This window comes from Histoplasma capsulatum (genome assembly GCF_000150115.1).
Source record: "Histoplasma capsulatum G186AR genomic scaffold supercont2.5, whole genome shotgun sequence".
In the NCBI taxonomy this organism is placed as follows: Eukaryota; Fungi; Ascomycota; class Eurotiomycetes; order Onygenales; family Ajellomycetaceae; genus Histoplasma; species Histoplasma capsulatum.
In genome coordinates this window covers 1,218,255-1,242,952 of record NW_025544805.1, presented here as the reverse complement: position 1 = coordinate 1,242,952, position 24,698 = coordinate 1,218,255, and the positions used below count along the sequence as shown (strand labels likewise).

Here is a 24,698-nt window from a genome sequence, read left to right as displayed (position 1 = left end):
ACTCCCAAAACGCTTCCAGGGGTATCTAACGCACAACCTTCCGCGATCAATAAAGACATCAAAGCAGCATGGCTCAACAGTCTCCCTCCGCCTCTACCACAAAACGGCTCATCCGTGAGCTCAACGACTACACCAAATCCCCCAACGAAGCTCTCCTACACCTCGGCCCCATAAACGATACGGACCTGTTGCGCTGGGAAGCAGTCCTCAAAGGCATAAAAGGCACGCCATACGAAGGTGTGTATTCCCTCCATTCCCTACCCACCTGCAATTCCCGAGCTTGTCCAGGAAAAAAAAAACAAAACAAAACAAAACAAGAAAAGACCACGCTAACAACCCTCATAGGCGGCCTCTGGCACCTAACTCTTACAATCCCGCCAACCTACCCGCTCCACCCCCCAGCCATAGCCTTTACGACCCGCATCTGCCATCCAAACGTCTCCTTTACGACGGGCGAGATCTGTCTAACCCTTCTCACCACCGAACATTGGAGCCCTGCATACACGTTGTCGACGACAATGTCAGCTATTCAGCAGTTGTTGACGGATCCTAGGCCCGAGAGCCCGCTTAATGTCGATGTGGCGGTGTTGATGAAGAGCGGGGATACTGTGGGATGGGAGGGGTTGGTGAGGTATTGGACAGAGGAGGAGAGGTGGGAGGGGCATGGGGGTCAGAGATCTCTCGAGAAGGGAAAACGATGAGAAACAGGGACAGAGGGACGGAGACAGAATAAGGGTTTGATGGATTTATATAGCTCTCTCTGTACTTGATATGAGGTGGGGAGCTCAAGGATCGAGGGATATATACACGCTTTTACACCCATACCATTTTTCTTTTCCTTGATTTTTAGTTGTATTTTCTTTTGGATTTCGGATACCCCCCCTTTCGCAGATTCTGGGCTCTATATGGATGGCGTGAGAGTGAGGCGAGATGTCTGCGATTTTTGAGCGCGGCTGATTGCGAATATGCTACTCGAATACACGGAGCACGTTCGAGCGATTTTTGGACCGGAAGTTAGCGTCCACTTATTCTCCAGTGGAAGCATGCCTGTAAGAGGTGGAATAAGTTTTGGGCTTCCATCAACGAATAAGTGTGTTTGTTATGCCGTCGAATGAGTATTTTTCTTTTCTTTTTTTCCTTTTCTTTTTGTTTTCTTTTTTTTTTTTTTTTTTTTGAGATACCATGCCGATTTTTATTTATCTATGTTATATCTACACTACTTATCCATATTCGCCGAGCTTTACTCTTAGAGCCATTCCTCGCGGAAAAGAAAGAGTGAACAAGCAAAAAGCTGATGTGCAAATAATTTCTTTCTCCTTCAACCGTCCCTCATACTCTGCATCTCTCAAATAATAATATTATTATTAATACAACGCTTGAAGAAGGCTTGATCAAGTGGAGAGTTACGTACACGCATTAAACTGATTTGCATCGATCTCATGACAAAACAATGAAAGGTTTGAAAAAAAAAAAAAAAAAAAAAAAAAAAGCTAGCAGTTCATTTAAAACTTTAACTAACAAACAAATATGAGAACAACCACATAGTTCAATCAGAAAATGCATTCATGTCAGGCCGTGGAAAAAAAAAGGAAAAGATTGGCGCGCGACACCCCCCATATATGTGTACCATCATCCCGGTCGTGATTTGTAACATTATTGAAAGCAAAAGGACAAAACCCAAGCGAACAAAAGCATTAACGAAACAGAGGCATTTAACACATCCAGGGAGTTCTAAGAGGTTTGTCTCTCTATTAAGATAGATCACCGCCTCTAACCCCCGCCAATGCCATTGAGACCACCTCACACAACCCCCCCCCCCCCTTTTCTTTTTGAGTAAAACTACAAGAGCCTCGAACAATGGTTCTTAACTGCGTTATGTGTATTTCGTCCCCTTTTTTCACCTTGACAGTACAAATTCTCCGCCTCACAACGCCATCACAACGGCAATAGCACCGCTGAGCCCAAGAACTGCTAACAACCCTTTCTCTAGATCGACAGTTATAATCGGTGCCGTATTTGTCTGCAAACCAGGTGGTCTTTGCGATGGGGATCCTTGTGAATTAGTTGGTGAAGGCTGGACAACGATGACCGATGTAATCGTACTGAGAGACCCATCTGAATTTGTGGTCGGGATGAGCGTGGTTGAGGTTCGCGGAGGAGGAGTGGTGGTCGGGTTGTTATTGGTAGTGAGCGGTGTGGACCTTGAGCTAGATCCACGGCTGGGGTTGTTTATGGAACTGGGTGGTTGGGGGGTTGGTTGGGGAGTTGGAGTTGGTTCTGGAGGCCCCTGAGAGTTGGTGGTTTCTGGAGGGGGTGGTGTCGTTGTCGAACTTGGGGGTGGAGGAGTGGTTGTTTCCGGAGGTGGCACGCTGGTAGTTGTGGGATCGGCTGTTGAAGTTGGTGGTGTAGGTGTTGGGGTGACGGAGCTGTCCCTGCCCGGGGTATCAAGGGGAGTGTTAATGGATGCTGATGGAACGTTGTCCTGTCGTTTGGCTAACCCATGTGGACGAGCAATGATATAATCCTCGAGGTATTTATCTCGGGCCCAGATCCTAGCTGGGAGGCCCTTGAAGAAACTGGAAAATGGTGTATTGGAGCGGGCTTGTCGCCCTCTTTGCAGGTCAACAGCGCACGCTGAAGTGATTAGGAGAAAGCCTAGGAGGAGCATCGAAATCCACGGTCGAATCATTTTGATTCGACCACCGTGGAATGATGAGCAGAGATAGAGATATAACTCTCAATATGGGTTTGGATTGGCACGGATAAGGAGAGAGAAATGAGGGGCCAACAGCCGATGCTCTCTGGGATATAGAGGAAAAGCCAGGTAGTTAAGCTGACGAATGCATAGAAGAAATGATGCAAGAACAAAAGGATTTGCTGGCTCTAGAAATATTCAAAAACACAGAGAGTCAGCAAAGAGCAAGAACAATAGTGAATTGGGAGAAAGGAAAGTTGCGAAAAAGGTATACCGAAAGAGTAAACCAAAATAGAAGAAGCTGTGAGACAACGGTTCACCAATGCATATAACCGGATGGAGAAAACAAAGTAGTGGAAGTCGAGAACGGATGCAAGAAGCGGCTTGAGAACGATTTCCGTTGAGATGGGTGAAGATACGCGGCAGGATTTTATTTACGCACAACTGTTTATATAGTGTTTATCGTGAACTCCATCGGCCTGGTGGGGAAAATTTTTAAGGTCTGGTGTCATAGCAACAACCTTACAAAGTATACAACAACAGATGGCTTGTCGGACCCGGATGAGCCAGCTTTTGAGGCCGAAAAGCAGGTCTCAAAAGTGTTCCCGGACTGTCTGTGCAGGCTCCTTCGCAGTGCAGCTCTTCTCCACGATCTGACGTTCTTGCAATGATTACAGCAAACCAGAAGCCAAGCGGGTGAAGCTAGGGCGGAATGGTTGGATTTTGGATTTCCCTCTAGCTGGTCCACTTTATACCAGGCTGGCAGTGATGGCGCGACAGCGCCACCGCCTAGGCGACAAGTTTCCATGGAAAAACCAGATCTCTGTTGCTGATTGGCGCTGTGTCTGTAGCCACCACCAGGCTGGCGCCAGTCTCCAAGCGGTCTCCAAGGGCTCCATACTGTGAGCCAGGAAGTTGAACCTCACTGCTATCCTGGGTAAGCCTCAACTTCGATTTCCATCAGAGTGGTTGATGGAGAGCAGCTTGGGAAGCTGAGACAGTTGTCACACCACCCGGCGCGGATACGATCCATATACGAGGTTGCGAGCATCGGATCTGGCTGAGCCTTATAGTGTCTGATGAACTGTAAATCCTTGCTTGTCGAATTGAAACACAGAAGAATTGGGCCTACGCGGTCCAGTCCCACAATATGGCCATTGATCCAATGGATCGATTTTGCTGTGGCCAGTCGGTTACAGCCAAAATCAGAAAATAACTCCAAAAAAATGGTTAGACCCGCTCCTCCTACCCATTCTGTTACAGATCTCTACGGCAAGCCACTGCTGTTCGTCGCGCTGATTTGATCTTGTTTGTTGATGACTCTCTTCACATGCGCCAAAAAAAAGCGGTAGTTCCCAAGGTTCTGACATGGAACTGTTCCGGGTTTCTAAATAAATAAGCTCCAGCTAGTCCCGACAACGGCTCAAAGCCTCCGATCGATCCTGGCTGTGTATCGGCGATTCTGTGCTCTCTGTTTCCTCTCCTTTCGGCAATTCGAGATGCCCCGAAGGGAATCAAGGCCTTGAGCGGAGCATGGCTCATTCTCTGACAACCAAAAAAGCCCAGACTCTTTTAGCTGAATGGGGGGAAAGAGAGAGGACGTCATTAGTACTGTACCAACCACATCAGGCCACGTCAAATGGACGAGGAATAAAAGCTGGCTGAAACGTTCAGTCTTGCTCTGCTGTGGCAAAAAACCGGATGCCCAGGTGTAGGTGAATATCATATCCACGCGTTCCATGGGGAGAAGCGCTTGCTGATTCCATTGCGTGGGTCGTGATGTGTGAAACCTGTGCAGCATTTCAATGGGCGGTCCGAACGGTGGAATCAGGCACGTAAACCTTCACGACTCAACAAAAACAAATCTGTAACTTTATATCTTCTCATGTTTATATTTATCTCTGTTCTAGTTTCATGGTCAAACGCTCAAAATATTCATCCAGAGCAAGTTTTTTTCCCCCTTTCTTTTGACCCTTTCAGATTGAACGAGTTTATGTTTGTTTTATTTCAGAAAGGGCGGCACAATCGTGTCGCGTTGCAGGTGTTTTCCATAGACGCACGTATTCAACTAATTCAGCTTTGGCGACTTTCTGAAGCCACCTGCCTGTGCCATATTTCATAGTCACTATTGGTTCCATTGATGTTGACATTATTGTTTCCCAATTGCTTACTCCATACAATATCTCAAACATAACCAATATCAATATTCCGTCCATTTCTCGATGTTTTAAATAGCTAACACAAACGGAGCGTCTTTCTCGATGCTCATATGCCGTAAGTACCCGGCTTTACTAGTAACAATCATGGATATGCAGATTAAGAAAAATAAAACCACTCCGTCTTGATGGAGAATCCCTTGGGAATTCGCGCCCTTCTGGGTGGTTTCCTCAACTTTTTGAGGCAATCCTTAGTTTAAGGAGAGATCACAACAAACCACGGATATGGACAAAAAACATACAAGAATTTTGCAAAAAAAAAAAAAAAGGCAAAGCCGGCTGGACACGATATCGCCGGTAGATGACGAGATCCTCCCTCCTGCTCCACCTTCCAACATCCGATTTTCCCGCCCGATTTCACATCCACATTCGCCTCTGGATTTTATGCGAGAAAATTTACCCGACTAGGCCGGCGCGATGAAGGTTACCCACATAGGATCGAGAAATCATGGAAATATTCAAATCAGGATGATCCATCCCAGCCGACAATGCCTGTGGTGCGTTCTAGGCGGTATTTTTCGGTCTATTACAGGCGGCGGTGTGATCACTCCAAATTGGACACCAGTGGGATGGTTTTTTTTTTTTTTTTTTTCCCCACGACCCTAGAATAATAATAATTATGATGACAAAGGTAGACCGCTCACTACCATCAACTTAGGGAACTATTGACCATGATTCTATATCCTGGGGCTCCTCGCCTTTTTTTTCCAGGCGAAAATCATTCAAAGCTGTCGGCCAATCTGGATCACACTACATCGGATTGTGACTACCCTCCACTCCGTGTGCTTTCAGGCAGCTGAATATCTCCTTCAAGGAACCGGATTATTTATACACTCGGGAGAGATGGGAGAGGGCCTAGCTTGCCCACACATGTATTTCAATTTCAATGTCTCGCCAAGGGAATGGACAGTGAATTGTACAGTACGTGCTATGTACGGATCGTGGTAGGATATTGAAATAATATGTGAATTCAGGGGCGACGTACGATTGTTCTATATATATATATATATATACGCCGTTGCTCTGAATTAGATTGCGGCCAGTGGGGCGTTTTAGATTGTTGCACCTTGCGATACCCAGCAATGGGGACTTGTCTCGATCTTCCTGTTAGTTCAACGAGAGACACCCATGGGAGGAGCGAACAGGGACAGACAGATAGACAGACAGACAGACAGACACCCTTTTTTATTTGCGAAAATTCTCCAATGTTCCTTGTCCAATTGGGGAATAATCCTCAAGATGCCACAGCGGACCGATTGAAGGTTTTTTTCTCGCCGTGGGTGATGTGCAGGGCAAACGTTACGCGGGCGTGGAGGCAAATGTGGAATATATATATATTTTTAAAAACAATTCGCTGGCCATCCCGATTACAGTGGAACTGTTCGTTTTATTTACATCTGCGAACATATCTATTGCCGCAGCAAACGCTGACTATATACACCTATGTTGTGTTGATATATAAATAAATGCATATTAACAAAAATGTAAAGCATCTTACCCCACCTAACCCCTAACTTTACGATTTAGCTGTTTCTGGAGGGCAACGGCAAGATGCTGCCAGGGTTCCGCGATTTCCCCCGTCCTCATGCAGTTGAGAACGATTAAAAGCTTGATTGGAAGGAGGGACGTCGAGAGCGGGGTTCTTCTCGAAAAACCCATCCGGTTTGAGCATGATGCTTATCCTTTCGACAGGCATGATGGGGAAGTCCTCAGGACGTGGATTGTGTGTAAGGCCGAATGCTGCAGTTTATAGTTAGCCACTACTCATCCTCTCCTTTGGGCTCTGTTGAAAAGGGCCATAAAAAGGGACTCGTGGGTTTTTTTTTTTTTTTTTTTTTTCCCCAAGACACCAATGTTCAGCAATGGGTTGGGAGTAACTCACTATGCCATAATACGACATCAGTGTTTTCAATATTATCATTCCTTCCCACCCATTCTTCAACACCAGAGCTCTTCTTGCTTTGGTTTGTGAACTCGCCAGCAGCATGGAGTTCTCCATCTTGGTATTTGGTCACCCAGATCGGCTTGGTCGCGAACTGTGCACGCCTCCGATTGAAACTGCGAGGACTCATCAACATCATCTGGCTAGGCAGAGTCTGCAGCGTGTAAGCTACCGGCTTGCGCGAGATTGTGTTGATGACGCTATCGTTGCGGATCTTGAAGACCCGGTACTTCTCAACGTTAGTATCGGCTGTCCCGGACCTTTTCAGCACAGTCGTTTCTGTTACATATCCAACGCCGTATGGGTTGGCCACAGGGTCATCTGGCATTGGCACGCTGTCTTGATATATCACGGTGTTATTATGTCCATCAATGGACGGGTCAACGCGCATGGAGAAGATATGCTGATGGAACGCCGCCATGACGCCGGGTCCAACATTGGTGCCCCACGGCACGGTGGCGCCGTCCTCATTGTTAATTGGCATGGTGGAAAGAATGCCGGTTGCGCGGACTTCCAGCTCGATGCTTCCTGCTTGATCGAAGATCCAGGCGAAGATATATTCGTAGTTGGAGACGGTGCAGATAACCTGCACGACAAGCTGGCGCTTTCTAACAACGGTGGCTTCCGCGGTGCGATAATTGGTGTGTTTGTATTGAAGCCCGGCGTCCTGTTCGTGCATACAGATTATGTTCTCGAGGGTGACGGGGTTTCCTTTGGAGTCGGTTCGACAACCGTTGAAGTATTTTATGTGGCCTAGACAGTCGCAGCCTAGGGAGAGTGTGTTGGCTGTGATTCCGAACCCGATGTCACCGGCATCGAATGCTTGTTTGCGGTGGTATGGAGCTCGAGGGTCTTGAAAGGCGTGAAATTAGCATGGTAATAGTTTTTATGGCTGAGGTTTTTTTTTTTTTTTTTTGACATACCGCCATATGGAACAGTCATTTCGCATACAGAAAGACGGTAAAAGACGCTGCGTTTATCATATGTAACACCGTACAGGACCAGGCCATCGCGGTAATTGAAGCCAATTCTGAAATCCCACTTTTGCCAGTGGACAGCATTGCCATTGACAGAAAAAGAAGCGCCCTCTGGTTGCTGCACGATGTATGGTTTAAGATCCGTTCTCAGCGGCTCATCCAGCAGGTCGTGGGCATATTCAACCGCTTTGACCGGCTTCCACGGACTGGTTTCGGTGGTCGAATGGTCCGTTCCGGTTGGGAGGTAGTCCATGCGCACAAGTTCATGGGTGAGACAATCGAAAACTGGAGAAAAGGGGAGTGGCAGTGAATAGTGATTTGCCTGTGCGTGGTTTGTTTCCGCCATGTACATGTAGCACTGGAACAACCTTCTGGTCTCGTTTTCATCGTCACAGCCGTAGATCCAGGGATCATTGAGAACGGTGACGCCAGATGGAAGTTTCAGCTTTTCAATTTCAGCGAGGACTGCGGGATGTTTGAGGCAGAGTTGCTCGATTTCGATTACCTCATCGATGTCGCCAGGTCCCTGTGGGAGCCCGTCAGAATCAATCAAACCCACAGGCACGAACAGAAACGGTTGGCTTCATATGTATCGTGTTGTGACGCATACCTGTACATGTTTGGGCAATTCCTTCGCCGAGATTACCGTCTTCGTGTCCAAATTGATGAGGGCCTTTAGGAAGGCTTTGGTATCAAGTCTGTGGAATAGTGATTGAATGATCCGAGCTGGCTTCGCGGGCAGAGGAGTGCCCAGTCGCTCTGCCTCAAGGTACGGCACGACATCTCGCTTGATAGGTTCTTGAATATCGATCACTTTGAACCGCAGAGATACCCCTGGAAACGATGCCTGGAGAATTTCCGCCGCGAGGCTGACCTCATTGGGACGGATAGGGTCAAATGGATGGGAAGTCATGGTGCGTCAAAAGAGAGATGAAACAAAAGCGTGTGGGAATATGGTCCTAGAGCGGTAGTCAACAGTGGGATGAAATACTTCCTGGCGTAAGTAGAAAGAAATAATTCCAGGAAGCGGAAGCAAAAACTGAGCTCAACCGAAGGAGAAATTTATGGTTGAGCCCTCTTCTCCTCAAGTAACCGCTAGTTATCGGACCTCAGCCTTTGTGGCGATGAGGTAAATATCTAGATTCCCATAGGAGGTTCTATGCCGAGATACCGTTGGAGAAAGACTGCCGAAACGCTATTGTCGATATCAGGCCGTGGTGGGAGCCCAGCGGACCAAGCAGGATCGGAGTCTCTTGAGCGATGGCTTTTCCCCCGCATCGCTCGTTGTGGAGCATGTGGTGGGGATGGCATCTGAAAACGGGCAAACAGCCCAGAGTACGGGATAATACATCCCACAGCCCCCGGGTGCATACTCGGTTCACAGACATATATACTGCATTGCATTCGTATTTATTATCAAACTATAAATTGAAATGCCGTGCTGGGTTTTGCGGGCTCAACAGAAATTGAGATAAAAGTCGGTTTTCAAACCCGATGGAGTTGGGCCATCATCGGTGCTCTGCGATCGAGCCGATTGTAAAGAGAGAGACTCCCAAACGTCCCAAAGACTTCTTTTTACTACAGCACTTTCAGAGGTTATAACTTAATCGTGTGGCTCAGTTGACTATGTCGAGTCGGAGAAGAATAATGTCAGGCATCCTCCGTACAGAGCCTCCAGTTGGGGCGCCAAGCCAAAGGTTTTATTGACAACACCAACAACCGACTTCACACTTGCGTACTCGGATATCAAACGATGATTTGGTTCTATACCAGCCGTTCATACACCAGGAACCAAGGCTACCTGATATCAGCGCGGTGATGGCGGCAGCCTTGAAAGGGATCTCAAGTTTCGTCAAGTTTCTTTTTCACTTGGGTTCGAGTTCCCAACAAGATCAGCCAATCTGGAATATCTAAATACCTGAATTCTCAAGGACAGAAAAAGCACATAGGTGCATTTGAATGTTGCTGATACGCGGATTCGACTCAGAAAAAATGTCGGGAGAGCAGCAGCTGATTGGCTCGTTCTCGAGCTTTTCACATCTACAGTCACCTGGGCAGCTAGAGGTTTCGTCAGGATGGATGGAGCACATTTTTCAACGCGGCCACTTCGTATCAGTTATTTGGGCGTGCGATCATGTCCTTTCTGGCCCTTCAGACACCCCTTCGGATGAACCGAGGGGAGAAGGGGAGACAATCTAAATCCAACATAGCAAGTGATTGACCCTGTGGCCAAGCCCTTGGATACATACTAGCGAGGTCCGCGTCGACTAACGGCTAGGCTGCCAAATCAATAATCTCGTCATTCAGATTCGCGATGAACAAGAGGCGAAGCGACCCTGTTGTTTGTTGCGTTTCCAAACAAACAAATTCTTGTCTCCAGGATGGACAACACCCAGACCGAAGCTGGGAAGCAGCAGTCTGAGCCGGACCAAAAGCCTCCATTTAAGAATTTCTGGGTATGGCGCTACGGCGAAACGACCAACCTTTCCTTACGATGTTCTACCGGAGTGAGATGTTTCGCTGACAGTGCCGTTTTTACACAAAGAGAATATTAGGCCATGGAACCCTCCTCGACAAGATTTTGATGGGAATTGCGGTATTATGTGCTGCAGGAGCAGGAACTGTACGGCATTTCCCTTTCGCCTACATCTTGCAAGGGATACTAACTGGCGGTTTAGGCTTTGCCTTTGATGAATGTTATCTTCGGTTGGTACTCTTAAAACCGAGAGTGTCACGGCCAGTGTAATTAGCTGATATCTTTTTCCATTCCTTAGGCAATGTTGTCAGCGATTTCAATGGATATTTCATCCCTGGCTCCGGTGTTACCAAGGAGAAGTTTCTTAGCAGTGTGAATCGGAGCGTGTGGGTATTCATCTAATCTCCTTTACATGCCACATGAAACTACCCACTAAATGGATGAGATATTCCGGACCTTGGATTAATACATTCCCAGGCTATTTATTGTATACCTTTTTATCGGCAAGTTTCTGCTTGGCTATATTTCCATGGTAAGTATATCTGGCCCGTGATCGGGGCTATAGGATACAAATTAACGGCATCAAGTTTTGTCTACGAATGACTGGGATCAGAATTTCTGCTCGGCTTCGTCTATCGTATCTTCAAGCTCTTTTCAACCAACCCATTAGTGTTTTTGATACACTCCCCGTTGGAAGGCCAACAAATACCATCACTACCTCCTCCAACACGATACAGGCAGGCATCTCGGATAAATTGGCCATACTTGTCCAATCACTGGCTCTGGTTATAAGCGCTTACGCCGTCGCGTTCCGCTTTTCTTGGTCATTGACATTGGTTGCAAGCGCTTCTATTTTGTTTATATCGATATTATATAGCCTCCTCGTTCCGATATACGTCAAACTGCAAAAGAAGGTTGAGCAAGCGGACGAAAAGGCCTCGTCGATTGCAGGAGAAGCGCTTGGGTCGATTCGTACCATTGTCTCTTGTTGTGCAGAAGGCCGGCTTGCGGCTCGTTATGGAGAATGGGTTGGGGAAGCGCGAAAACGAGGAATGCGGCTGGCACCACAGGTCGGTGCGCAGCTCGCGCCGTCAAACTTCGCCATGTACGGGAGCTATGCGTTGACGTTCTGGTTCGGCGTCAGACAGTATGCGTCGAATAATATTCCTGATGTTGGCCCCGTTATTACGTATGTATTTTCACTTACAAAGTATTCCGACTTTGACGTGCCTGTTTATCTAATACGCTTTGTTTTTTTCTTTCAATTCCCAAATAGGGTCATTTTTTCAGTTCTCATAGTGGTATCAACACTCTCTTTTCTTGCAACCCCTATTATCGCCATTTCCAAGGCGGTGAGCGCATCTACCTACTTTTTCGAAATGATTGACGCGCCAAAGCCTAAAACGTCGGGCTTGAAGGATCAAAATGTTTCAACCACCGATATCCGTTTCGAGGCCGTGAATTTCTCGTATCCAACCCGGCCCGATGTTAAAATCCTCAACAATCTGACCATTGATATTCCAGCTGGAAAAATAACCGCCCTTGTTGGACCCTCTGGTTGTGGCAAAAGTACGATTGTCGGACTGTTGGAACGTTGGTATCAGATTGAGAGCCAGTTTGAGGGTGACCCTAATAGTGACGCCCCACAAAGCGGTGATCCTCAAAACGAGAAAGTGCACGAGACAACAACATCCCCCAATAGTGGGTCAATAAAAATTGGACCTCACAATCTCTATGACCTGGATCTTAAATGGTGGAGATCCCAAATCGGATTGGTGCAACAGGAACCATTTACGTTTAACACAACCATCTACCAAAACGTCGCCTATGGTCTAGTGGGATCAAAGTGGGAAAACGAATCCGAAGAAGTGAAAAGAAAACTTGTTGTGGAAGCCTGCCGGGAATCGTTTGCGTCAGAGTACATTGAAAAATTGCCGCTGGTAAGCTTTACCTTGTTCCATCCATACCTGAATTCTCTTTACAACTTGTACATTAGGGATATGACACCATGGTTGGAGAGAATGGCTTGAAACTCAGCGGCGGCCAGCGCCAGAGACTTGCAATTGCTCGAAGCATTATTAAAAGGCCGCCCATACTTATCCTTGATGAGGCAACAAGTTCAATCGATGTTCGAGGAGAACGTATTGTTCAAGAGGCACTTGATCGAGTATCCAAAAATCGCACGACAATAACCATCGCCCATCGATTATCCACGATAAAAAAGGCAGATAAAATCATCGTTCTGAGGGCAGGAGAAAGCATTGAGCAGGGAACACATGAGGAGCTGCTTGAATTCAAAGGACTGTACCACACGTTGGTGGAAAATCAGCGTCTCGAAATGGGAGAACAGGACCCTGATATCCAAGGCCAGGCCAGTCCAAAACGTCAAGTTGAGGATATGCAGAGCATCCTCAAAGAAGCCTCAAGAACCGATGATGCTGGTGGGCCTGACCAAGCGCCTGTGCTTACGTATAAAGCGAGATCGCTGGTCAATTCGGTCGGCCTATTCCTCTGGGAACAAAGAAAGCTTTGGTATTTGGATGTTGCCATTGTTATTGCTGCTGCGGGCTGTGGATGTAGGATATCCCGTTATGTTACTCATCTTGGGATGTATGATTGTCTCATGTGCGTATGTAACTGACACTTCGTTACCTAGCCGCCTTTGCCATCCAGAGTTATATATTTGCACAACTCACGGCCGTGTTTCAGCTATCTGGTGATCAGCTGATTAACCGAAGCGAATTCTGGGCCCTAATGTTCTTCATACTTGCCCTTGGTGTTGGGTTTTTTTACTTCGTACTGGGCTTCTCGTCGACAAGTCTGTCTGCAGTAAGTTTGCATTTTGAACCCTCACCTATTATATAGCTAATTGATATTATCAGAATATTTGCGGCACATATCGACAACAATACTTTGAGCATATCATTGCGAAGCCGATCGAATTTTTCGACGAGGAAGGAAACTCGACGGGCTCATTGACATCTCGACTCTCGACCGATCCGACACAGCTCCAAGAACTTGTTGGCCACCAAATGGCATTCCCTCTCATCTCCGTATTTAATGTTATTGGTTGCGTCTCTGTTGCATTTTCCTTTGGCTGGAAATTGACTTTAGTCGCAATATTCTCTGCATTTCCACTAATTATTCTAGCAATGTTCATTCGGGTCAGATATGAGATACAATTCGAGAAACTGAATGCTGCTGTATTCGAGAGCAGTTCGCAGTTCGCGTCAGAAGCCATTTCCGCATTCCGCACAGTCACTTCTCTCACTCTAGAGGATACCATCACCACCCGTTATTCTGCTCTTTTACAAGACCACGTAGAGAAAGCTTTCCTGAAGGCAAGATTTGCAACGCTGATCATCGCCGCGTCGGATAGCATAGAACTTCCATGCATGGCATTATGCTTCTGGTAATTGGGTTAACTTTGTGACTTCACAAAACAAATGGCTAACATCTATGCTTAGGTATGGAGGTCAACTACTGAGCACGCGCGAGTACGATGTTCTGCGTTTCATGGTTATATATATCTCTGTGGTCATGGTAGGTACACATTCTGTACTTAAGCATTAATATTTGCTAACACGGAACATACAGGGTGGCCAAGCAGCGGGGCAATTTGGCAGTTTGACACCGAGTGAGCTTAATATCCCTGGAATATTTTTTCCCCCAGTTATATATCTAATTTTACGATACAATCAGATTTGGCACAAGCCACGGTAGCTGCCAATCGAATATTAAGCGTCAGACCCTCTGAAAATAGCAATGATGGGGGAAAGGAAACCGTCGGCCGCTTTGAAGGGGGAGCTCAAATCGATTTCAAGTCTATTAATTTTAAATATCCGACGAGGGATGTAGTTGTGTTCAAGAACCTCAGTTTTACAGTGTGTATACCCATCCCTTTACACCATTTTATACCGACGGGAGGATCTAATGTTAATAATAACTAGATTGAGAAAGGTCAATTTGCCGCCTTGGTTGGGCCATCTGGTACGTCTCCTGCTTGTAGAAATCATTTAAATGTATCAGTGAAGCTCACTGGTAGAAGGATGCGGCAAGTCAACCGTCATCGGATTGCTTGAGAAGTATGTGTCCAGATCTACTGCTTCCTCCTTTTGCTCCATTGTTATGGGCATATTCTGAATTTCCACATTCGTTATAGGTTCTACGGATACCAGAGCGGTACCATCGCAATTGACGGACACGATCTGAACACCCTGGATGTATCCTCATATCGACAGTCTGTTTCGTTAGTATCACAAGAACCGGCGTTATACCAAGGTATGAAAGCCAAAACAACAACATCCTTCGAAACTTTCTCTAGAAGTGGAACTTTACTAACTGGTGTATAAAGGATCCGTGAAGGACAACGTTTTACTAGGCGTTGATCCGGCCCATTTTACCGACGAGGATGTCCAACAGGCATGTAAAGATGCGAACATTCACGACTTCATCAGTTCGCTCCCAGAAGGTCAGTAGCAGGAACCCATCCATATTTCCATATTGCACTCTTCCCGGATCCCTCTCTCCCACCAAGATACTCACAACCAATATCCGGTGTATGTAGGTTACAACACAGACGTTGGCGTCCGCGGGTTAGCGATGAGCGGCGGCCAAAAGCAGCGCATATGTATCGCACGGGCTCTCATCCGCAACCCCAGCATCCTGTTACTTGACGAAGCGACATCCAGTCTCGACTCAGAGTCGGAGAAACATGTACAGGAAGCCATTGAAAGGACAGCCAAAGGGCGGACGGTGGTTGTAGTTGCACATCGATTGGCTACGGTCCAAAACGCCGATGTCATCTTCGTCTTTGGCGAGGGCGGGATTGTAGAAACAGGGACGCATTCCGATTTGCTGAAGCGGAGAGGTATTTACTATCAAATGGTACGTTTTGGATTTGCTTTTCCCCTTTTTCTCTTGTTAATGCCTTTTCATTATGTTCAGTAAGTACCCTTTCTGGAATAAAAATGGATCGCTAAGTGTGTTGGGAACCAAAATGCAGTGTGAATCTCAAGCGCTAGATCGGTAGAGGCTTTCTGCTTCGTGACCGTAAATTCGGGAAACCTCCTTAAGCAAGTCTTTTTGTTAGTTAATCAATCACTTCTCTCCTCTCTCACCTTGCATATATCTTGAACTAAACTAAACTCACTTATATTTGTATTCGATTCTGGTTGTATTTTGCTCTCCTTTAATACATGTGTACATTATATCTACTTCTATTAGAATTACAATAAAACAACCTCAACCTCAACATCTTACTCCCCTTGTCAGACCTAATGATAGAAAGAGGGGCCGGAGCAAAAAAAATCAATTCAATGCCCACTCCCCACGCTGGACGTCCATCTTTCCTGACAGCGGACCATGCGAGTGACATCAAACGCAAAATCCTGACGGAGAATGAACCTAGCAAGTTGCAATCCTGGTAGGACAATGTGGTTGGAAGTCAGGAGGAGGGGAAAAAAAAAATCACTGCACGAAAACCCCCCCCCCCGCGCGCACTGGATGAGGGAGAGACAAGACACAAATCTTGATGACCTCTTCGGTGGATGTTATGGGGGGCTCACCGGTGATTTTTAGAGGGTAATGCCAGCACGTCGGCGTCGAGTGCTTTGCGGCATTGGCAACCGGACAGGCTTCCCTCAGTTAACAAACAACGCATTGGTAATCTGGTGGCGTTTTATCTGTTGTGGCGTGGCAAACATGATTGACACCCACTGATCTATGTCTAGTATCCATAGAGGAGATGTTGAATGCTGTGTGGCGCTGAGCAACAAAAACAGCGAAACCCCCCCCCAATCAAAAAATCCACGAGAGGGGGGAAGGGAGGAAAAGCGCGCTGTTGATGTTTAGTTGAAAGGATGAAATTTGCTTGCTGGGAGTAACTAACTAACTTGCCTTGCTTTTTAAATATATAGCGCTGTTGGCTTTGCATCAAGGTATTTATTATTTATTGACTCAGTAGTATATATAATTAATTCCATCTTGAATCACACAACCAAACCACCATGGCCACACCAACCGAATGCAATGCCATGCCCAACTATGGAAAATTCCTGGCCATGGGATTTTCCTGTGAAAAGGGAATTATTTCAACTCGGACCTTTCCTAGTAGCTAACTAACTTAAATAAAATAAAATACATAAGAGTAGTAATAAAAACGGAAAAAGCCATTTAAAAAAAAAAAAAACCCATTTCAAAAAAAGGATCAGAATTCAAGAATCGAATCGAGAAGAATAAATAAATAATAAAAAATGTTCCTCGCTTCCTCACTCGCTAACCCCCCTGAACTTTACCTCCCCTCTTCCCCCTCCCTCCCCCCTTTTCCACCCCCTTTCCACCCCTTTCCCCTTTTTCCCCGATCAGCCAGCCTGATAAACCGCCGGCCCCGCCACAACATGCGGGTTAATCAAGCTCAAATTAAACGGCGTGAGAAACAGATCCGTATCCGTGACCGCGATGAAAATCGTCCCGTTGATGCCCGGGTCGCCCTCGTACGTCGAGAGGTCGGGTTGTATCGTGCGGCCCGAGCCGCCCGACACGTTACTCACATTACCCGCGCTACTGGCGTTGCCGCCGCCCAAGCCGCCGCCCACCACGTCCGTGAGCGGCGAGTACGTCACGTTCAGCTGCGTCACCCAGACGACGAACGCGGGGGGGCCGGCGCGGGAGCTCGCGACGTAGCTCCCGTTTGGGCCGAGGGGGGCGTCCGGCGCGTCCCAGTGCAGCAGAACCGGGCGGCCTGGGTTAGAGAGCGGGATGGAGCGGTTGCGCGTGATGGCGGGCCCGCACTCAACTCCGGTCGCGTTCACGGTCGTGGTGCCGTTGGCGGTCGCGTTGCCGTTTGTGGTCGCGTTGCAGCGCTGCGGCGGCGGGATGGCGGTGTCATTCGCGGAATTGAGCCAGGCGCCCAGCGTCTCGTTGTCGGCGGCGGAGCCGTCGGTGCGGAACGGGTTGGGCTGGCTGACCACGCGCAGCGCGGGGAAGTTTTGCCAGGCGAGGCGGGTCTGGTTACCAGGGCACGAGGCGATGTACGGGCTCAGCAGCGACCAGGCCCAGGACTGCGGGATGCCCACCTCGAACCACTCGGGCATGGGGAACAGGCCCAGGAACTGGCGGAAGATGACGTGCTGGCGCGCGGCGACGGCCACGGAGCGGAGGAGCATGGAGGCGGCTGCGCGCGAGTTGAGGTGCGGCAGCATGCCGTAGACGCCCGCTTCGTTGGTTCGGGTGAGCTTCTGGGAGAAGTCGAGCCATTCGCGGACGTCGGTGAAGTTGGGGTAGTTGTAGTTGCATTGCTTGGGCGCGGCGCGGCCGAGGATGTTGGAAAGCATCGTTGCGCCGCCGATTGCTTGCCTGCCCATGAATCGAACGAGATAGCGGTCTTCGGAAGTGAGGTTTGCCATCTGGAAGTCCGCCTCAGAGAAGCGGGATAGGCCGTAGTTGAAGAGGTCGACCTCTATCCATTTGAAGTACAGGACGAGAGCCTACACATCCCAAAGCAAGGCGTTAGATGAGTGAAGTTTGCAGATATAACTAAAAAAGAAAAGTGGGGGAGGTATAGAACGTACAAGGGACTGGAAATCATAGTCGCTCCTTGCATTGTAAACGGGCATGGTGCCGTTCGTCCCGAGGCCGCCTGCGGGGACGTATGGAGCCGGTTGGGGGTCGTGAAGGCGTCCATCACTGGGATATGTCGTTGCATTCGCCGGAGCGGGCTTGGGAGAGATCGCCGTCCCCAAAATGGCCGTCCCACTCAGAGCGCCGGTAACAGTGGGAGTACCTGTGAAAGGGCCATGAGAGACATCAATGCCGCTGACGGTTGGAACCGACGCTGGCACCACGACATCGTCCGCAAAAGTGATGGACGATTGCGCTGATATCACAACAGCGCAAACGCTCACAAAGAGCCATATCGCTGCCTTTTCGAGAAACATTATCTTCTATGTGTACGGGACGTTATAACGACTTGGGGTGCGTGATTTTGGGGGGATATATAGTGATCAGAGGTCACTGTTCTGTAACTTCATGCGGCCAATTTTATAAAGGACCACATCTCCATCAAAATAAACCTGAATGATCTAAAACGAATGCCATGGGAGGCGAAAGGTTGGAAATGAACTGCGCCCCGTGTACTTCCATTGCTATAGGCACAAAGGTACAGATGGTCCAACAAGCTGCTGGATAAACAGCAGCCATGTTCAAAGTAAAGCCACTGTGACACGCACTGATGAACGCATAATGAGCCATAGCGTGGGCCACACTCCGGCGAACACCGGGCTATTTGAGTTCTATATGATCCAATGGAGTTGGAGCAATAGCTGAAGAATCGTAGATCGAACGCTTTGGCAGGCCCACGCGTCGAGCTCGGCGCATCTCACGCAACGTGTAGACTTTGCGCCGCGGGAGTTTAATATATTTCGGGGGATCCCAAACTTGTATATCATGCTTTCCACAGGGATCCGCGGAGGCTATCCGAAAATCAAAAACAAAAATGGATTGGGCTTGTGTGTTCGATCAGGTAAACCCAAGCCGGTGCGCTGCCTCAGTTGAAGAATTAGAAGTGTGTGTGGGTCGACCGCGGAGCAAATGATGTCATTTCAAACCTTATTTGCAATAAGGGACGCTGATCGGGCTTTTCTATCAAACTTTAAATTGTGGGTTGATATATACAATGTTCAACAGCGAGATTGACTCTGCACGCAAGGTAAATTATATAAATATATATATAGTAGATATATGTATGGTAGGAAAATAATCCATACATCTTTTTTATAATAATGCTAATCAAAAAAGGATGAGAAAAACAGGGGATGAAATATTCGAAATCCAATCACATCTACAAGAAGAACAATTCCCAAGTATGATATCATGCTTAAATCACTCTAGTGTTTTGTACGTCGCATGAGGCAATGACGCGTTCTTTTTCTCTTTCTCTTTTTGTAAGGTATGGATGGCTCAACGAGCCAAGCAGAACAAAGAGCACATAACTCAAAAAGCCAGAAAACCGAAGGGAAAAAAGAGGAACACGTTCTAGTCGGAAAGCTTGCTCCCCAAATCGGCCTTGGGAGGTGGCAACATCTCGTCGGAAAATCGAGCCGGAGAAATAATATCATCGGTCGGGTTCCCAGGTCTGCCTTCGCCACCATTGCCAGGAAGAGCAGTGACGCCGACGCCGAGCTTCTTCTCATTCGCGAAAAGCATCGGGCTGGTCCGCTCGAAATACGACCGGACATGTGCATGCTTAAGGCCCTCATCCAGGTCATCCTCTTCGAACTGCAACTCCTTCTCCGCAGCCTGTCGGGCCACGAGCGCCTCCCAGTCGCCGCGCATCTCGTCGACCTTGCGTTTGTAGTCCAGTTCGGGATCGTAATACTTGCCAGCGCCGCGGATGCGTTCCCAGAGTGAGAGATGCTTTGGGTGGACGGCTGGGCCGTGGTATTCGCTCTCGCGGCCACTGCGGAGGAAGTACCAGCGGCGCTCCTGCTCCTTGAGATCCAGGCCGGTGGTATCTGGGAGGAAGAGCCAAGTGAGAACCATGCCCGCCAGGCCGAACCAGGGGACGACGTAGAATTTGGTCTGGGTGTCGATGTAATTGTAGAGGATGGCAGCGAGGAGAGCACCGAGTTTACCGACTGCGGCGGCAAAGCCGTGGGCTGTCGCGCGGATCGGGGTGGGGAAGACTTCTGCGGCGACGAGGAAGGTTACCGCGTTGGGGCCGAATTGATTGAAAAAGCTGCTGAGGAAATACATGGCCTGGAAGGCGTGGATGTGTTCTGGGGAGGTGTAGTATTTGAAATTGAAGGCGGGGATGACGAAGAAGATGAAATCCATGAGGAATCCAATTTGCTGCATCCATTTCCGGCCGTAGAGTTTGTTGTCGATGAAAAAGGCTAGAATTGGATGGTTAGCAAAACGACTGAGAGGGAGGGGAGAGAGAGAGGGAAAAGCGAAGTGGGTTTTGTTGTGCTAATATCATAACATCGGACTTACCGGCCATATAATAGCCCATCAGCGAAACACAAACATTGATCATGTTATACAGCCAACCGGGCATAATCGAGTGGGAGTTCGGGCTGATGACAGCGATGAACTCACTCTGGAAGAGTTTATTACCGTAGAAGAACACGTCGTTCGCAAACCAAGTACCGGCAGTCGCGATCAGACGGGGACCGAAGTACTTGAAAGTCAGAGCCAGAGACTGGGTGTCGTAGCCGGTGACTTTCGCCTTGGCCTTCGCAATCGAGAGCTGCTTGCTGGCTGCTTTCATCTTGAAGTAACGATAGTAGACCAGCCAGAGAGTACCGAGGGCGGGGATGGCGAAGGAAACACGGTAAGTCCATTGGGCAGCCAGGGCCGAGTAAGGAGGGTTCCCGCTGCCGTGGTGAAAACAGAGGAGGAGGATGATCAAAAGGGCCTGGTTGAAGAACTGGCCCCAGCCCTGCATCAAAAAGGCGCTGGTCACTTTGCGGCCACGATGCAGCCGATCTTCCTTGGTGGAGATTTTACCAGATCCCACGGCGTTTTCCATCCCACTGGTGGCTGTCATCGGGTATTCGCCTCCTACACATACAGGTTAGTGGATAGAATGATAGATATATATATGTATGTATATATATGTATTTCAGATGACAATCGGGGGACGTGGATCTTACCGACTCCCACACCGTAGAAAAAGAGGGACCAGACATAGCAGATGACCCAGCCATTCTGGGTGACGCCCCAGGCGGCAGTGAGCATCACCAGCCCGAGAAGCATAATGACGGCATCTTGAATGAGACCAAACCGCCGGCCCACCCTAGATAGACAAAGAATGTCAGGTTCAGTTAAAAGGAGTAGGGAAAGGAAAGGCAAGGGAAAGGATAAGGAAAGGAAAAGAAAAGGAAAAGAAAAGGAAAGGAAAGAATTGCGTACCAGTCGCCAATAACCCCGACGATGATCTGGCCCACGATGATGCCGCAGATTTCCAGATACTCCACCGCGGCAATCCAGGTGGGATTGCAGATTTCCTTCGTCTGCCAGCATTCCGGGAACGCCCGTTGGAACAGCGGCTTGATGTTCCCGATGGAGAACAGGACGTAACTGGATGTACCGATGGAGATGTCAGCGGGTTCCCTTCTACCCTTTTATGCAAACAGAGAATGAATAATAGCTTTCAACGCCCAGGAACAGCCCAAGCAATAATCCCATTCCACAGACTGCCAAGGGCTGGGCAGTCAGCCCGTCCCGTCCAGTCCTTGGTCCTGCAGCAAGTGGACAGTCGCCAAGAAGAGAGAAAAAGAAAAAAGAAAGAAGATAGATACTCACCCTTCCAGACCCAGACCGGCGCCGGGCAGCACCATGTTCTTAAAATAATAGCCCACTGGGGCCAGGGGATCGTTCTTGAACATCTTCCAGAAGCTGGCAAACTCCCTGGAGGTCTCGGCGGCGTCATACTTGCTAACGAAGGCGATACGGCGGAGCAAGGGCAGGTCGGCCCAGTAGACGCCGTCCGGGGTGTAGCTGTCGTTGGGGCGGATGTAGGCATCGAAGGCCTCCTTCTCGCTCAGGTTCATGTCATGATACTGGGTGGGTGTCCTGTCGTTGTCGTTGTCGTTGTCATTGCGGGCGGTGGAGAGGGAGAGCACGTCGGAGCCAAAGTCGGCCATGGCGGAGACACCCCCCAAACGGAGTGTACTACTGTACAGTACTGGATAGACAAGAAGATGCCAACAGACAAGGGGCCAATCTTTGCCAACCGCTCAATCGCTGCTCAATCGCTGCTCAATCGCTGCTTAACCGCTGCAACTGCAATTCTGGGTGGGACTGGCGGGACTTGGATCTTGCTTGGCCTTTGCTTGGCTTGGGTCGAGCTGCCGTCTTGGTATTTATGTGTCGCAGGGCGATCCACGAGGGAAACGATCCTGCACAGACTGACGGTCAGTCAGGGGGCATCCAAGCCACGTTGTGGGCAAGAATGGCTCCATCGAGTCCATCCAGTCTGCGTGCTCCATCCAACCCACGGCCCACGAGGGCGTTCTTGGAGATGGAGATGGGAAGCAGCCGCCGCCGCAGCTGTCCACAGCCAACCACCGCCAAACACCGCGGGCACGTTCTCCCTTCGCGGGCGCTGAGTGGAGCAGGCAGGAGGCGGGCCATCCTGGGTTGGGGTTGGGATTGGGGGGAGAGGGAGAACACTCACTGGGGGGGGAAGTTGAGAAACAAGCAATGCCAATACTGCTAGCCCGTGCGCAGTCCCGTTTCTCGTCTGCCTCGTCTGCCTCGTCTACTTCTTCTTCTTCCTCTACTTCCTCTTCTTCCTCTTCTTCTTCTTCTTCCAAACTCTCCCTTATCGTCGCAGCACTTGGTGTGGGTGGGGGGGGGAGGTAAAGAGTACCGCTGCAGAGGGGAGAGTGAGTGAGAAGAAGAATGTATCCCTGGGGAGAGAAGAGGAAGAAGATGAGAGAGAGAGAGAGGGAAAAGCGAAGGTTGGGAAGGTTTGTACTCTCCCACGGCGCGCCAACCTCGACTCCCCCCACTATGGGATATCCATCTCCGGCGGATATCTCCAAGGGACTCGTCATGGGCTGTCCACTGTCCACCCACTGTCCACTCACACTCCACTCACGCTCCACTCACACTCTGCGGGGTCCACTCCATTGTCCCATTATCGCTGTCTCTGCTAGTATCCTGCGGTATTCACTGTATTCACTGTATTCACTGTATTCACTGTGTCCCGCTGAAAAGGTTCCGGTTCCAGTTGGAGCTTCCACTTCCAGAAAGGGCAGACGTGGTGTGTGGGTCGGCGCTGGCTAATCACTGACCAATCACCGGCCGCGATGCCACCACGTTGTGTCACCCGTCGCCGCCAGTGGTCCTGTCTGCCCGAAAACGGCGCTGACTCAGGGTGCGGGTGGGGGCGGGGCCTGGCGCCTTGCCTTCTTGGGAATGGTGCCGCGTCCCACACTTGCCCCTTTTGGGGGTTGGCAGGAGAAGACTTTCAGCAGTTGCCGAGACCCAGGATTCCCCAATTCCCGGGCTCGGCTGCAGATCCCCCCAATCGGAACAGCCCTGTGGTTGGGAAAGCCAACCCCCGCCTGCAGACTCCACGGAGATAGAGATGCTGATAATAGATCCAAGGCGCATTTGGGATCCGCGGTTCCAGTTCAGATGCGTGGCCCACTGTCTGTTTCTAGTAGCTATTGTTGCTTCTCATTCTGGGTATTTGTATTTGATCTGCCCCGCCAATTTCCCTGCGCCAGATCGTGGATGCATGATGATGGATAATAATAGATGATGGATAGTAGATAATAGATACTAGGCGATGGATGCAACACGCCCACGTCTCTCCAGACATGGCAATCCCTCACGCGATCGGAGATCCCCTTTCCTGCCTTTCCTGCCTTTCCGGGAATCAGGCCCGGGGATGACGACGTGCTGTGACGTATACACTTTTTTGGGCTGCGTTGTATATAGATAGCGATGGCTGTGCGCCGTGCGACGTCGGGCTGCTGTATTATACATCATCTATCTGTATGGAGAGGGGGAGATATATTTGTACCTTGTAGATACACATACATACATATATATGGATATGGATATATATATAATATGTAGTACTGGCATTCGTAAGAGGTCGGTGCGGCGGGGATGTTATATACGGATATATATGTTGATATAACTATCTAAGGTGGCAAGAGACATCGCTTCTGCCGGGGAAAGGGGTAGTTCTCGAGGAAATATGGAATATGGAGAATGGAAATCAGGAGTGTTGCTACAGAGATATATATGTATATATATATATCCATGGATATAATTCATCCCGCCGACTGACTCCCCCAAAAAGGCATCATCTCATCATCTCATCACCACGAGCCCGCTTTCTTCAGGAAGCGGAACTCCCCCTCCCCCTCCCCCTCGTTCTCCCCCTCACGCACGCGCTCCAGGAACGAAACAAGCCCCAGCTGGCCCGCGAGCCGCCGCACGAGCTCCACCGCCCCGCGCATCTCCGCTCCCGTGACCCCGAGATTCCTGCAGCCGAAGAAATGCCTATTTGTTTCGCATACCCCCCAGCGAAGCGAGCGTCAGTATATATATCCATATATATATATAGATCAAAGAAACAAGAAACAAGAAAAAAAAAAACCAAAACCCACCCCTTCGCCTGCGCCCCCACCCCGTCCGCCAAACAGCACACAAACTCCAGCAGCACCGTCTCGCGCCCGTCCAGGATCCGCGTCTCGGCCATCAACTCGCCGTAGATGCTCGACACCGCGAAGTAGCTCAGGTCGCCCGCCGAGCTCGCGCTCATCGACGCCAGCACCCGCTCCGCGTGCTTCGCGTAGATCTGCGTGAAGAAGCGCTTGCCGCGCGCGTAGCGCGCCTCGGCGCTCGGGAACGTCGAGAGCGTGCG

At 49.2% G+C, this 24,698-nt stretch overlaps 9 protein-coding genes across 9 annotated transcripts; 4 read left to right on the top strand and 5 right to left on the bottom strand.

Moving 5' to 3' along the window:
• Positions 1-68: 68 nt before the first annotated feature.
• HCBG_04366 (ubiquitin-conjugating enzyme) lies at positions 69-701 on the top strand (the record flags this gene model as incomplete). Its single annotated transcript, XM_045431415.1, has 2 exons — positions 69-237; positions 346-701. 2 exons carry the CDS (start codon positions 69-71, stop codon positions 699-701), a joined length of 525 nt encoding a protein of 174 aa, XP_045287968.1.
• A 1,223-nt stretch (positions 702-1,924) lies between these two features.
• On the bottom strand, positions 1,925-3,088 carry HCBG_04365 (uncharacterized protein; the record flags this gene model as incomplete). The annotated part of the gene is made up of 2 exons (XM_045431414.1): positions 1,925-2,883; positions 2,970-3,088. The coding sequence occupies one exon, from the start codon at positions 2,687-2,689 to the stop codon at positions 1,925-1,927; it is 765 nt and encodes a 254-aa protein (XP_045287966.1).
• On the top strand, positions 2,854-3,601 carry HCBG_04364 (uncharacterized protein; the record flags this gene model as incomplete). The annotated part of the gene is made up of 3 exons (XM_045431413.1): positions 2,854-2,908; positions 3,152-3,311; positions 3,373-3,601. 3 exons carry the CDS (start codon positions 2,854-2,856, stop codon positions 3,599-3,601), a joined length of 444 nt encoding a protein of 147 aa, XP_045287967.1.
• Positions 3,602-6,427: 2,826 nt separating this feature from the next.
• On the bottom strand, positions 6,428-8,743 carry HCBG_04363 (copper amine oxidase; the record flags this gene model as incomplete). The annotated part of the gene is made up of 4 exons (XM_045431412.1): positions 6,428-6,651; positions 6,794-7,705; positions 7,777-8,356; positions 8,441-8,743. The coding sequence occupies 4 exons, from the start codon at positions 8,741-8,743 to the stop codon at positions 6,428-6,430; spliced, it is 2,019 nt and encodes a 672-aa protein (XP_045287965.1).
• Positions 8,744-10,211: 1,468 nt separating this feature from the next.
• On the top strand, positions 10,212-15,338 carry HCBG_04362 (ABC multidrug transporter; the record flags this gene model as incomplete). Its single annotated transcript, XM_045431411.1, has 19 exons — positions 10,212-10,286; positions 10,376-10,453; positions 10,509-10,536; positions 10,605-10,692; positions 10,784-10,838; positions 10,894-11,495; positions 11,583-12,246; positions 12,303-12,882; positions 12,963-13,135; positions 13,189-13,718; positions 13,774-13,849; positions 13,904-13,943; positions 14,009-14,190; positions 14,257-14,296; positions 14,355-14,391; positions 14,469-14,587; positions 14,661-14,777; positions 14,874-15,193; positions 15,258-15,338. 19 exons carry the CDS (start codon positions 10,212-10,214, stop codon positions 15,336-15,338), a joined length of 3,885 nt encoding a protein of 1,294 aa, XP_045287964.1.
• Positions 15,339-16,668: 1,330 nt separating this feature from the next.
• HCBG_04361 (uncharacterized protein) lies at positions 16,669-18,243 on the bottom strand (the record flags this gene model as incomplete). The annotated part of the gene is made up of 2 exons (XM_045431410.1): positions 16,669-17,793; positions 17,878-18,243. The coding sequence occupies 2 exons, from the start codon at positions 18,241-18,243 to the stop codon at positions 16,669-16,671; spliced, it is 1,491 nt and encodes a 496-aa protein (XP_045287963.1).
• Positions 18,244-19,339: 1,096 nt separating this feature from the next.
• HCBG_04360 (Pi-transporter A-1) lies at positions 19,340-21,954 on the bottom strand (the record flags this gene model as incomplete). The annotated part of the gene is made up of 5 exons (XM_045431409.1): positions 19,340-20,199; positions 20,300-20,869; positions 20,962-21,104; positions 21,221-21,388; positions 21,614-21,954. The coding sequence occupies 5 exons, from the start codon at positions 21,952-21,954 to the stop codon at positions 19,340-19,342; spliced, it is 2,082 nt and encodes a 693-aa protein (XP_045287962.1).
• Positions 21,955-22,011: 57 nt separating this feature from the next.
• On the top strand, positions 22,012-22,675 carry HCBG_04359 (uncharacterized protein; the record flags this gene model as incomplete). The annotated part of the gene is made up of 2 exons (XM_045431408.1): positions 22,012-22,169; positions 22,234-22,675. The coding sequence occupies 2 exons, from the start codon at positions 22,012-22,014 to the stop codon at positions 22,673-22,675; spliced, it is 600 nt and encodes a 199-aa protein (XP_045287961.1).
• A 465-nt stretch (positions 22,676-23,140) lies between these two features.
• On the bottom strand, positions 23,141-23,812 carry HCBG_04358 (uncharacterized protein; the record flags this gene model as incomplete). Its single annotated transcript, XM_045431407.1, has 2 exons — positions 23,141-23,484; positions 23,656-23,812. The coding sequence occupies 2 exons, from the start codon at positions 23,810-23,812 to the stop codon at positions 23,141-23,143; spliced, it is 501 nt and encodes a 166-aa protein (XP_045287960.1).
• Positions 23,813-24,698: the final 886 nt, after the last annotated feature.